Source organism: Nematolebias whitei, chromosome 15, assembly GCF_014905685.2.
Source record: "Nematolebias whitei isolate Nwh7 chromosome 15, NemWhi1, whole genome shotgun sequence".
Lineage (NCBI taxonomy): Eukaryota > Metazoa > Chordata > Actinopteri > Cyprinodontiformes > Rivulidae > Nematolebias > Nematolebias whitei.
This window is the reverse complement of record NC_056512.1, coordinates 24,451,539-24,463,508: the sequence shown is the minus strand read 5'-3', so window position 1 is coordinate 24,463,508 and position 11,970 is coordinate 24,451,539. Positions and strand designations below refer to the sequence as shown.

The 11,970-nt window shown below is 39.7% G+C and overlaps 1 protein-coding gene across 1 annotated transcript in view; it reads right to left on the bottom strand.

The window, feature by feature from the left end:
* cacng3b (calcium channel, voltage-dependent, gamma subunit 3b) overlaps window positions 1-11,970 on the bottom strand; it is a 33,089-nt gene that overhangs the window by 1,334 nt on the left and 19,785 nt on the right. Inside the window, exons 2-3 of the mRNA XM_037689517.1 lie at window positions 9,259-9,342; window positions 1,093-1,233 (exon numbers count right to left, since the gene is read on the bottom strand). Of these exons, the coding sequence (XP_037545445.1) occupies window positions 1,093-1,233; window positions 9,259-9,342 (225 nt within the window). The remainder of the gene's footprint in view (window positions 1-1,092; window positions 1,234-9,258; window positions 9,343-11,970) is intronic.

Here is an 11,970-nt window from a genome sequence, read left to right as displayed (position 1 = left end):
ATATAATATAAAGATATGCAGGCAGGTGGAGAAAGATGTTGTCAGTGCTCTGGTTAGTTTAGTTTCTGCAATGTGTCTACCTGATGAACACGATAATGAATCTTTAGTTTTCATTTCATTTTACAACAATACATCTGTAACTTAAAAGTCCCACCCCCTAAATAATTGCTCTTAAAATATTTGCTGCTCCAGTGAGACTACCTTTAGTGAGACTGACAAACAAAACAGAGCAATACGTACATTTGGATATTGCTCAATGCTCCGCCACTTTTTGGGTGAGAACAACTCTTCACCTTTAAATGGTGGTAAATACGACTTCTACTGTGTTTTCTAATGAACTAGATAAAAAAAAAAAAAAATAGCTGCATTGTTTCAATGGTTTTGAGTGCCAAAGTAATATGGCCTGTCAGGCAAATAATTACAGTATAAAATGTCAGTGCTGCTCAACAACAGCCGGCATTATATAGAATACCAGACAATAAATGATAATAAGCAGCAATTACGTGCTTTGTATCAGAGCTCTGGGTGTGAGTGTGTGACAGACTTGTGGAAAATTCAATCCTCAGTTTGTCTCACAGAAGAATCCTCATATTCTCGTTTCCCTCATGCAGCCGTTTGTGCAAAATAGACACACATTAGGCTTGTCAGTAAATGCTTGAATGGCACATCGTTTCAGTTTGAAGAAAGAGCCACAAGGACAAAACTACACATGTTGACAGATTCTTACAATGCACGAACACAAGACCCCCGTTGATATTCTCAAATGCAGAAAATCGTTCAAAAATGCTCAAATTTAAACATGCTCACCTTTAACTTTCTGATTAAACCTGGGCATACTGCTGAATGAACTGAATATGATACATCCAGCATAAAGTGTGGAAAAAGTGACCTGGCACAAAGGGTCATGTGTTGAACTTATGCCCATAAAAATCTTGTGACCTCTGCACAGTTGGCAAAACAAGTGTATTTTTACTCAAAGAAAAACGCTGGTGGAGGTAAGGACCTGCGCGCAGTAGAAGCACCGGTAGTTGCCTTCCCCTTTGAAAAGGAGACACTCGTTTTCACAAACGGGAACACACAGTGATGACTAACCTGCAGATACGAAGAAGATCCCTGCACTGAGGATGACGTTGTGTCTGCTCCTGTAAAACTCACTGGCTGCCACGCAGAGTCCCCCCATGAACAACAGACCCACACTCATGATGGGGAAGATACTGGAGGCACGCACAGCACCTGAACACAGGAAAGAGAAGAAGAGGAGTCAAATCACATACAGCCATGCTTTTGAATTTCAAAGATAGTACTTTGTACATAAAACAGTGATGGTACTGGGGTTTTCTCTAGTGGTACTGAAGAAATCTGTAAAACAGTTTATGTGACCATACTGATGTCACTTAGAAATGTTCACTGATTGGAAGAGCATTCAAAATTATTGTAGGACAATGAAATATTATATTGTAAATGGACTGTACTTGTATAGAGCTTTTCTATCTTATCAAGATAGGGGTCTTGTTCGCGAATGAGGGAAAAATGGAGTGTGAGATCGATAGGCGGATAGGTGTAGCGTCTGCAGTGAAGCGGGCGCTGTACAGGTCTGTCGTGGTGAAGAGAGAGCTGAGTCAAAAGACGAATCTCTCAATTTACCGATCGATCTACGTTCCTACCCTCATCTATGGTCATGAGCTTTGGGTTGTGACCGAAAGAATGAGATCTCAGATACAAGCGGCCGAAATGAGTTTTCTCTGTAGGGTGTCTGGGCTCTCCCTTAGAGACAGGGTGAGAAGCTCGATCATCCGGGAGGGACTCGGAGTAGAGCCGCTGCTTCTCCACATCGAGAGGAGCCAGTTGAGGTGGCTTGGGCATCTGTTTAGGATGCCTTCTGGACGCCTCCCTGGTGAGGTGTTCCGGGCACGTCCCACCGGAAGGAGGCCCAGAGGAAGACCCAGGACACGCTGGAGGGACTATGTTTCTCAACTGGCCTGGGATCGCCTCGGGATTCCCCCGGAAGAGCTGGCCCAAGTGGCTGAGGAGAGGGAAGTCTGGGCCTCCCTACTTAGGCTGCTACCCCCGCGACCCGACCCCGGATAAGCGGAAGAAAATGGATGGATGGAAGAGCATTCAAAACTATTGTAGGACAATGAAATATTATATTGTAAATGGACTGTACTTATATAGAGCTTTTCTATCTTATCAAGATACTCAAAGCTCTTTACAACACAATCTGTGCCCTCTACCCATTCATACAGCACTCTACTATGTTTATACAAAGAATAATCAGAGCTTTATCACATTCATACACCGATGGGACACACATCAGAGGCAATGAGGGGTTCAGTGTCTTGCCCAGGGATACTTTGGCATGTGACTGCTGGTGGAATCGAACCCCCAACTCTTGCATTGGAGGACGACTGCTCTAACCATTCAGTTACAGCCGCACCAAATTGTATATAGATATGCCGTATATTGTATGGCGTGTCTATTAAAATCTGAACAGAAATTGGGCTTCCTGACTTTTACACCTTGTTTCTACAATGGAATAATTCACAAAGTCAAACATCTAAAAGCCTGAATGCCTGACTGGACTTTTTTTCAATTAAGATAAGTTAAGTAAAGCGTGGCACGGTGGCGCAGTTGGTAGAGCTGTTGCCTCTCCGTGAGAAGGCTGCCGGTTCAAATCCCGGTCCGTGACCGTTCTGGGTGCAGTTTGCATGTTCTCTCCATGCATGCGTGGGTTTCCTCCAGGTACTTCGGTTTCCTCCCACAGACCAAAAAACAAAAACATGCATGTTAGATGATTGGTAACTCTAAATTGTCTCTAGGTGTGAGTGAGAGAGTGAATGGTTGTTTGACTCGTTTGTCTCTGTGTATCTCTGTGATGGACTTGGACCCGTCCTGTCCCACGTCTCTCACACAGTAATAGCTGGATATGGGTACCCGGACCGGACGCTAGAGGGCGGCCAGGTCCGCACATTCAGGTATCCCCCCCCCCGCCCCCAGACACATTATAACACCGTGTAAAGAAGACAAACTAGTTTTCCAACTGCTAATAGTATCACAAGAAGAAGGAGAAGAATGTGAAGAAGACACTTTGATAAGGTAATATGATAAGATAATACGATAAGGTAATAAGGTAAAAAACGTTTTCTCCTCTGCCCAACATTTTTCAGTCAGGTCATCTGGACAGTTTCTTTTTTGTTGTTGTGCTGAAACGTTTCGCCTTCGGTCAGGAAGGCGAAACGTTTCAGCACAAAAAAAAAAAAAAGAAACTGTCCAGATGACCTGATTGAAAAATGTTGGATTGTATACCTGGATTATTGAGCATGGACTTTGTTGTTTTTCTCCTCTGGCTCTTGTTCAAGACAGACGCTGTCCTCTCCCTCCCCCTGTTTTCCCTTCCCCCTGCTTCTGCTCTCTGTGTGTCTCGGAGATCCTGGTACACATCTCCCGAACGAAAAACACTAGTATGGATCTGACGAGCTGGATTTTCTATGAAATCGATAAAATCTTTTCAACAAAATGACAGGGTCCTGGAGAACCCTCTTGCCCGGCTGAGACTTACACTGCGGTGTCCATCCGTGGGTCCTACCCCAGAAAAATATGGAATAAAAGAGATGCAATTTCCTGCATTTTGGTGTATTTTAACAGGTTGTTTAACATCTGTAAACATTTGATTCAATTGATTAAAAACAGGTCTCTCTCGTCAATGACAAGGCTCAATGAGACTAACAACCTGTATAAATAAAGGTTGAATTGAAATTACTATTTTAGAGAGCAACAAAAATTAACAAGCCTGTGTGTGAAGGTCCTATTCTGTCGAGTGTCCGAACCCCCACACACCCGACCTCAACTTGTTGAACCTTGTCCGACCTGAACTCTGCTGAATTCAGTCCTGCGCGTTGTTCTGCTCCAATCTCAACTGCCACTGGCTTCAGGTGCTTCAGTTCTCTGTTCAGCTAAAGACAATCCATCCATCCATTCATTTTAGATAATAAATTGTCTTTTCAACATTTTGATCACTGTTATTTTGACAAATTAGTGCCGTTGTTTTGATACGTGATGTTAATACACATCAAACATTTCACTCGTATTTTTTTTTTTTTTAACTGTAAGCCTATTTATTATGTCTGAAATGTTATGCACTGCGGTAATTTATGCAGGAGTTTTGACACAGCATTTGTGCGCGCGTCCTGCAGAGCTGTCTGGAGATGCTGTGCGTAAAACAACTGTCTCAGGGCGCACAGCTGAAGGTGGATGAAGACGCTCCACGCGGGACATGCAGTCCGTGTCTCTGCTGGGCAGGAGCGTGGTGTGGCCGGAACATCCACTCCACAGACTGGGCAATATCTCTTCTCGTTGTATTGTTAATAAATAATCAAAATAAAAATGCGCAATGACTTTGGACTTGAAGGGGCGGAGGTTTGAGTTGCAGGATCCGAGCGGTCAAAATGAGAGAGTTCCCAGATCTTGTTCCGGCATGATCCGGCTCAAATTAACCACTGGAGACTTTACAGAGTAAAGGTCAATAACTCGGCAATAAAATGCAAAATGCCAGTAAACAAATCATCAATTAACATGTACTATAAAAACAAGGTGAAGTAACAAGATCACAAGTGGACATGATGGTTGTAGGCAGACAGACTTGTGCATACAGTTCCAGGTTTCGTATTTTTGATGTTTTTTGTGAAACGCTCATAAAAGTTTCATGAGACACATTTTACTCTTAGGAACTAACTTTAAAAGATAAGTGACATTTTTTTGTTTGTGTGTTAAGTTATTGTGAAGTTGACTAACCAACATCCATGGGTCCTCATCAGTTTTTTGAAGTTTGTGAACAGATGGCATCAGTTTTTGTTAAATCTGTTTCTGCACAGCATCTTCTGAATTTTAGTTATGAACTCTGTTTCCAAGTTTATTCAGTCCATCGTCATACAGTCAGTAGTCTTCTTGACCCTCTGTAGGCACAACCTGATTACAAAACATTTGCGTCGACTTCGACTTTACCTGCAAATCCTCTACTCTCCATTGTACACACTCTACTATTGTCTAATTGTCTGTGTATGAAATCCAGCTCGGATCTTGCAGCTGCTTAAAGTACATGGGTGTGATTATAGATTTTTGTGGTCAGCCCTGCCTTAACCCTCCTGTAACACTTTGCAAAGGTCACTAAAAGGGCTGTGCGTGCCACAAAAAGTTGGTACTAACCTACTGCTGCCCTTGTGTCAAATTGCCCGGAGGCCTTGTGAGTCATTTTGACCCAAGAGCAGCAGTAGGTTAATACTAGGCCTGTTGCAATAAACAATAAATCAGTTAATCGCATGATAAATTAAAATTATCGACCTCATTTTCATTTATCAGCTTTGTTTCTTCGTCTCTCAATTTCTACTGAAGACACTCAACTCCGGTGCTCTTCACTGACCCTTCCCTTTCGCTTTTCTCTTTAAAATCTGTTTTAACTGTCCATAATCTCGTTTTTGGATCGTTAAAAGCAGCTAAGCTGAGAAGCTAAACTAAGAGCTAAGCTAACAGGCCAACCTCGGGGAAAAACCCTCCTTCTTGTCGAAGCTCCAAATTTCACAGTTGAAACCTGTGCCTTCGTGTAAAAAGTTGTTTTTCTTTGCAAAAAGAAGCCGAGAACTTGTTTACTGATGTTTTATTAAAAGTTTTGTGTGAAAAATGCTATGCTAAAGAGCTCAAACCACACCGAGCGTCCGCCATTTTGAGAACTGAATAAAGGAAGGCAAGACAGCTCATGTCACGTCAAGGGGCCTCTCTCCCATTTTTCTTAAAGACACACGCTGCTAGCTCTCTCACTATCCATCCTTCAGTTCAAACAGTCTTATACTGCCATCCGGTGGTTGAAAAATGGTACTACACACAAAACAAATGAACAAACATTTCTTCTTAAATTTTACAATAATTACTAATTATTGTCAAATTTCAAACTATATTATCGCTTATTGCAATAATTTCTGAGACAATTAATCGCCCAGCAAAATTTGTTACCTTGACAGCCCTAGTTAATGCCAACTTTTAGTGGCACAAACAGCCCTTTGTAAAGTGATACAATTTATTTCTCAAAGTTCTCAAAAATAACAAACTTATAATACACTCATATATATATATATATGTATATATACATATATATATATGGACCTACATTATATATACATGTAAATATATATTTTTTCTTTTTTCCTCTTTAACATGTTAGACATCTTATAAATAGATGAATTTCAAAACAGGTGAACTGCAAATGAATTTGGATATCCTGCTCACATCAGTGTAACTGCAGAAACTGATTCTACTGAGCTTTGAGACCAGAGCCAAAACAACCAAAAATTGCACTTCTTAGCACATCAAGACATACATGTTGCAGCGTGTTGATACACGCCTGACTGAGCCTGAATCCAGAACATGTTGAAGCATTCAGATGTCTCAACAACAGAAACGTGAAAGAAAGAGACCGAGAGAGAGAGAGGAGGTGGATGGAGGGAAAAGATGGCCAAAAACCAAGACAGATGGAGAGCCACACTGACATATGCACACCAAAATAATGAACAACGGAAATGATGAGTATGAAAGCGAGGCTGCAGCAAGGGTGAAATATTTGTCAGAGTCCCATATGTGAACATAATGGCACGATGAAAGATGTTACGCAGGAATCATGAATGTTGCTTTATTAGAAACACAGAGAACAGAAAACATGCTGCGTGCTTCAGTAGCAACACTACAAAAAATCCCATTAGTTTTATTGAAAAATCCTGTTTGTGCTTTCTTTGCATTAAATAATGTTTTATTTGCAACAACTAGCGACTGACTGGAACCACAAGCCCCGCCCCCGTGGCCCACACCCCTAGGCTGTATGAAATGCTGGTCACTAGGTCCCTGCTCCTCATTGGCTAATCAACTCTGAGTCCTGCAGTCTCACTGGCTGCCTTGGGGGATGCTCTTGGAGGCTCTGTGTACTGTGGAGCAAAAAACAGTCTAGGCTGTCTCCATTTTCGTTCCTTTTCATGCTGCTTTCTTTCCGAATCCATTGTTACTCTGAGCTTGAAAAAAAAAATACAGACAAGGGTTATGTTTGTTGTCTACAAATATCTCTCCTCCATGCATTTGATTTTTGCATCTTTTAAATATTGGTCTCACTGTGCACATGGATGATGTTTTCATGGAAAGAAAAACAACAAAAAGACTGCCAGAGCTACCAGAATGGCTGGATAGTACTGTATAAAAAATAGTTTCATTTGTGTTTTAATGATTTAGCTGATGTTTTAACATGGGAGTCAAAAAGAGACTCTTAAAGGAGGGGAGTTTCTCACGCAGGTAAGATGGTAAAGATTCTTGCTTTTTCATCAACAAGTCAACCTGTAGTGTGTGGCTGGATGCTACAGTGGCCCTGAGGTGTAAATGAACAACATTTGAAAAAAACAGAATTACGTTTGAAAAAATTAATTTAATGGTTGTTTGTCTCGTTTGTCTCTATGTGTCCCTGTGATGGACTTGCGACCCGTCCAGGGTGTACCCCGCCACTCGCACAGTGATTGCTGGACATGGGCACCAGCGACCCCCGTGACCCAAAATGGAATAAACGGGTAAAAGATAATGGATGGATGGATGGATGAAAATTGAATTAAATTTGAAAAAACACAACAAAAACATCAAAAACACAACATTTGGAAAAAAAACGGAATTACATTTGAAAAAATGGAATTACATCAAGCCAAAGCAGAAGTGGCCAAAGTGAAAGTGACTGAAGCGGAAGTGGCAGGAATCACATTTGAAAAAACGGAACTACATTTGAAAAAAACAATTAAATTAAGCCAAACCGTAAGTGTTTTTTTTATTTATTATTTTTTACTTTATTAACCCATAGAACAACAGAACAATACAGTAACAAGATACAAATACAAACTCTTGTGAAGGGTGTTGGGGTCCATGCACCATTTGTTCAGTTGTTTTTTAAAATGAGAATCCAAAGTTCAAAAACAACTTATTTCATTGTTCATTTTCAGGAGGGATAAAAAAAACAAAACATACAGCCATGCTTTTTGCATTGTTAACTTTATCCACACGTACCCCACACCCTTCACAAGAATTTGTATTTGTATCTTGTTACTGTACATTGTTCTGTTGTTCTATGTTGTTAATAAAGTAAAAAAATAAAAACCCACCACTTATGGTTTGGCTTTTTCAAATGTGATTCCGGCCACTTCCGCTTTTGCCACTTCCACTTCTGCCACTTCCGCTTTGGCTTAATGTCATTCTGTTTTTATCAAACGTAATTCCGTTTTTCAAATGTTGTTGCGATTTTGTTGATTTTTTTTCTAATTTAATTGAATTTTTTTAAATGTAATTCTGTTTTTTTTTCAAATCTTGTTCATTTACACCTCAGGGCCACCGTAGGTAGGATGCTGAGTGGACAGCATTTAAGAAGATCACTGAATTAAAAAGATGTCAGGATATAAAATGATCCAACTAAATAAAATCAAAAACATAACGGCCTAACATTCCTTGAAGGATGCAAACCGCCCACTATCTTTCATGTCAGAGCTATAACTGTTTAGGTCAAACCTTGTAACAGACATTATATGTAATAAATCAATAGATAGTTATCGATAGTTTACTAATCCCAGCTTGGGAAATCTTGCAAGATGTATGATTGCTTGAAGTATGTGTCGTTATCACTCTGGGGTGTTTCCATATGAAATTTTAGCTCATTATTTGTACATTTGACTAAGTTATAGCCATTTTTATGTGCTGCTAAAGTCACTTGGCTGTGGCTGCCATCTTATATTGTGTTGACTCTAAAAAGGTAAGCAGTTGTAGATTAATATCCAACACAACCTAAACATTACTGCTCTTTTGACTTTGGCAGCAGGCGGTAATGAAACTGATAAAGGATGAATTATGCTGGAAGAAAGAACCACCTTATTTCGCTCACAGGCCTGCATAAATGGGCTGTGAAGGTTGTGATTCTCACAGGTCACTGCTGTAGATGTTTCCTCAACGTTTGCTTAGTGACAAAATGTTTGAGAAGGCAGATTTTTCTGGTGTTATGACCTGCCATGATTGTTTGGAGTCATTTTTATCAAATAAAAACTTTATTCTTTAGCGGGATGGGCTCACAATAAAGTTTAATCACAAACACTTGGCAAGCAGTGACTCTGAAATATTAATAAATAATCAGTAACATTTTATTTCAAATGTAAATATATATATATATTAGAGTTTGGTAGAATTCTGTCTAGGGTGACTTACGGAGGAGGTATTCAGCAGCATCTGCTTCATAGTCGGCATCCTCTGGGAAATGATCTATCTTCTTACAAACACCTCTAAATGTTCCTGCAGAAAACAAAACATAAATTGGTTAAAATCTTAATAGGTTTTTGTTTATTTGCTAAGTTAGACACAAACACAATTTCTTAGAACATAGGTTTCATTCACAAGTTTATTTGTCTGTGTAATGTGTTAACTGGTAAATCTTTTTGTATTTTGTTGATGCTTTTTTTGTCTAAAAACAAACAAACAAAAAAGAAAGAAAAAATGCAATGCAAGCCAAAAGACATGCATGAACTTGGCTGGCTATGTAATCACATGCTCCTGCAGCTCCACTGGGATTTTTAGCTGCTCTGTGAAAAGTTTGTCTTTACTTACAGAGCAAACCAAAGTTCCTGTTTCTCCTAAACTATAGATTTGATTAATTTAAATTATGTTTGCACTGATCCCATGTTCAAGTGCACGCTTTACATGACATGTTTAATTTGTCAGCATCTCCATTTGCTGGTATACAGTCCCACATTAAATGATTAGACAAAAGCAAATAAATGAATGGGAGTAATTTGTCACCCCTGGAATAATGATAATAATTAGAGATGCACAATATATCCAATATGCCCATATGTTAAAACTTATTTGGCCGATAAGCGATACCAATACCGATATTTTTTCCCTAGACCTACTTACAGAGACTACATAGCTTTCTCTGCTGTGGAATTAAAATACTAAATTATTCTGCATGTTCTTTGTCAGTTTGGCCTGCTACCAAATGCAGATGCCAAACAAGGGGCTGAAAATAATGTAGCACTTCAACTTGGATTATGTTTAATGTCAAATTTATTCATGACATTTACTCTCTCTCACACAGTGACAACACTCGAACAGTCATATAAAAACAGCAACATTATATATATATATATATATATATTCAATTCAATTCAATTCATTTCAAAAATACTTTATTAATCCCAGAGGGAAATTAAGTTCTCCTGGTTTCATTAAAGAGTTCTAGATGCTGATGGCTGTGGGCAGGAAGGATCTCTTGTGGTGGTCCGTCTTATAGCGGATCTGAAAAAACTGGCCACAGATGTTGATCTGTTTACTTGGACTTGGTGAGCCTCTCAGCCCTCCTGGGCAACAGGACCACCTGAATGTTGAGCAGAACTCCTCCCAGAACGATGGTCACTCCTCTCAGCAGCTTGTTGAGCTCCTCCTGTAGACAGCCAGCTGGGAATGATCCTGGTCTTCTTGGATTCACGAGCCGGGTTTCCCGCCAGCTCCAGGATTTCGGCAGTCAGGTACTCGAGCACCACCACCGGGTAGACAGAGATGCATCCACGGCACCTCCTTTTCAATTCATTTGGGATTTGGGGCTGTAGTTGAGGTATTATTTGAGCTTTGAGATGTTAATCAGCTGCTCCCAGTTGTACAAATTACATTGCTGCCATGTTTACGCATCATAACAAATGTTCAAAAGTAAAATTGTTTCAGTAAAAATCCTTCCAGCTACACAGCATTCGATACCAGAGGAAATTATCATCCAAAAAAAGATGCAGGTGCATACTGTAGTCTCAAGAACAAATAAAACTTTAAGAATTGACTGGAACTACGACAAACAATTAAAAAAAATTGGGTTAAAGGGGATCTGACAAAGAGCTGAGGAAAACCAGCACGTATGTGTACTGGGACAGGCGATTACTGAATGACAGTACATGTGCTGATTACTAACAGAATGCAAGAAGTATATAAGGATATCGATACAGTTTGTTGGTGTTTCACCTGTTAGCAAAATATCAGCCACTGAAGGCATTTTATTGAAACTCTTGAAATAATCACTGGATGTCCATCTACAATGGTTTAAGCTTTGGAGTCCACTTGATTCAAGATGGCGGTCAAAGCTAATTGATCCTAGAAAACACAGACATGCTATAACTCAGACAACTATATAAATAATGAGCTAACATTTCATGTGGTAGTAGCTGAGAGTCACCCCCAACACTTGCATTATTAACAGACCACAGAAGATCTTTGGTTAAAACTTTGCCAACCTTGTCTGTTTGCTAACAAAATATCTCGTGAACTGGACAGAATTTAAAACAACTCGTAAAAAGGATGTACGTCTACAACTGATTAATCTCTGGAGTCAAGTTAATTCAAAATGGCTGCCACAGCTAATTAACCTTGTCAAACACAAAAATGGTTCTGACTCAGTCCGTGTCACAGATATTGAGATGTGTTATTAGCATCATGCACTCCAAGTGCAGATCATGTGTCGTTTGAAGCTTTGGTGTGCATGGCGACAGGAAATACTTTTCTTTAAATCGTGCTGTGTTTCAAAGCAATCATAGTACAATAAATAAAACCATGGAGCATAACTAAATAGCCAAGGACAAACAAGCAAACCCTAAAATACAAAGAAAACAAACAAAACCAGAAATCCTACATCAACACAGACAGAGCACAGCTGACAGACATTCTTGGACCACGGCGCTGTAGCTACATCTGTTGAGGCTCCATCCTTAGAGGATAAAGGAAGGTTTGTTTTTTTGTTTTATTTTGCAGTATCTTAATTTAGGAAATTTTCCACTCATCTTGTGCCCCTCATATAAAACTCATAACCGCAGCATTATTATCTAAATAGACACTTGCCTCATGATACAACTCCTTTTAATTTATTTGGCAAAACAACACATT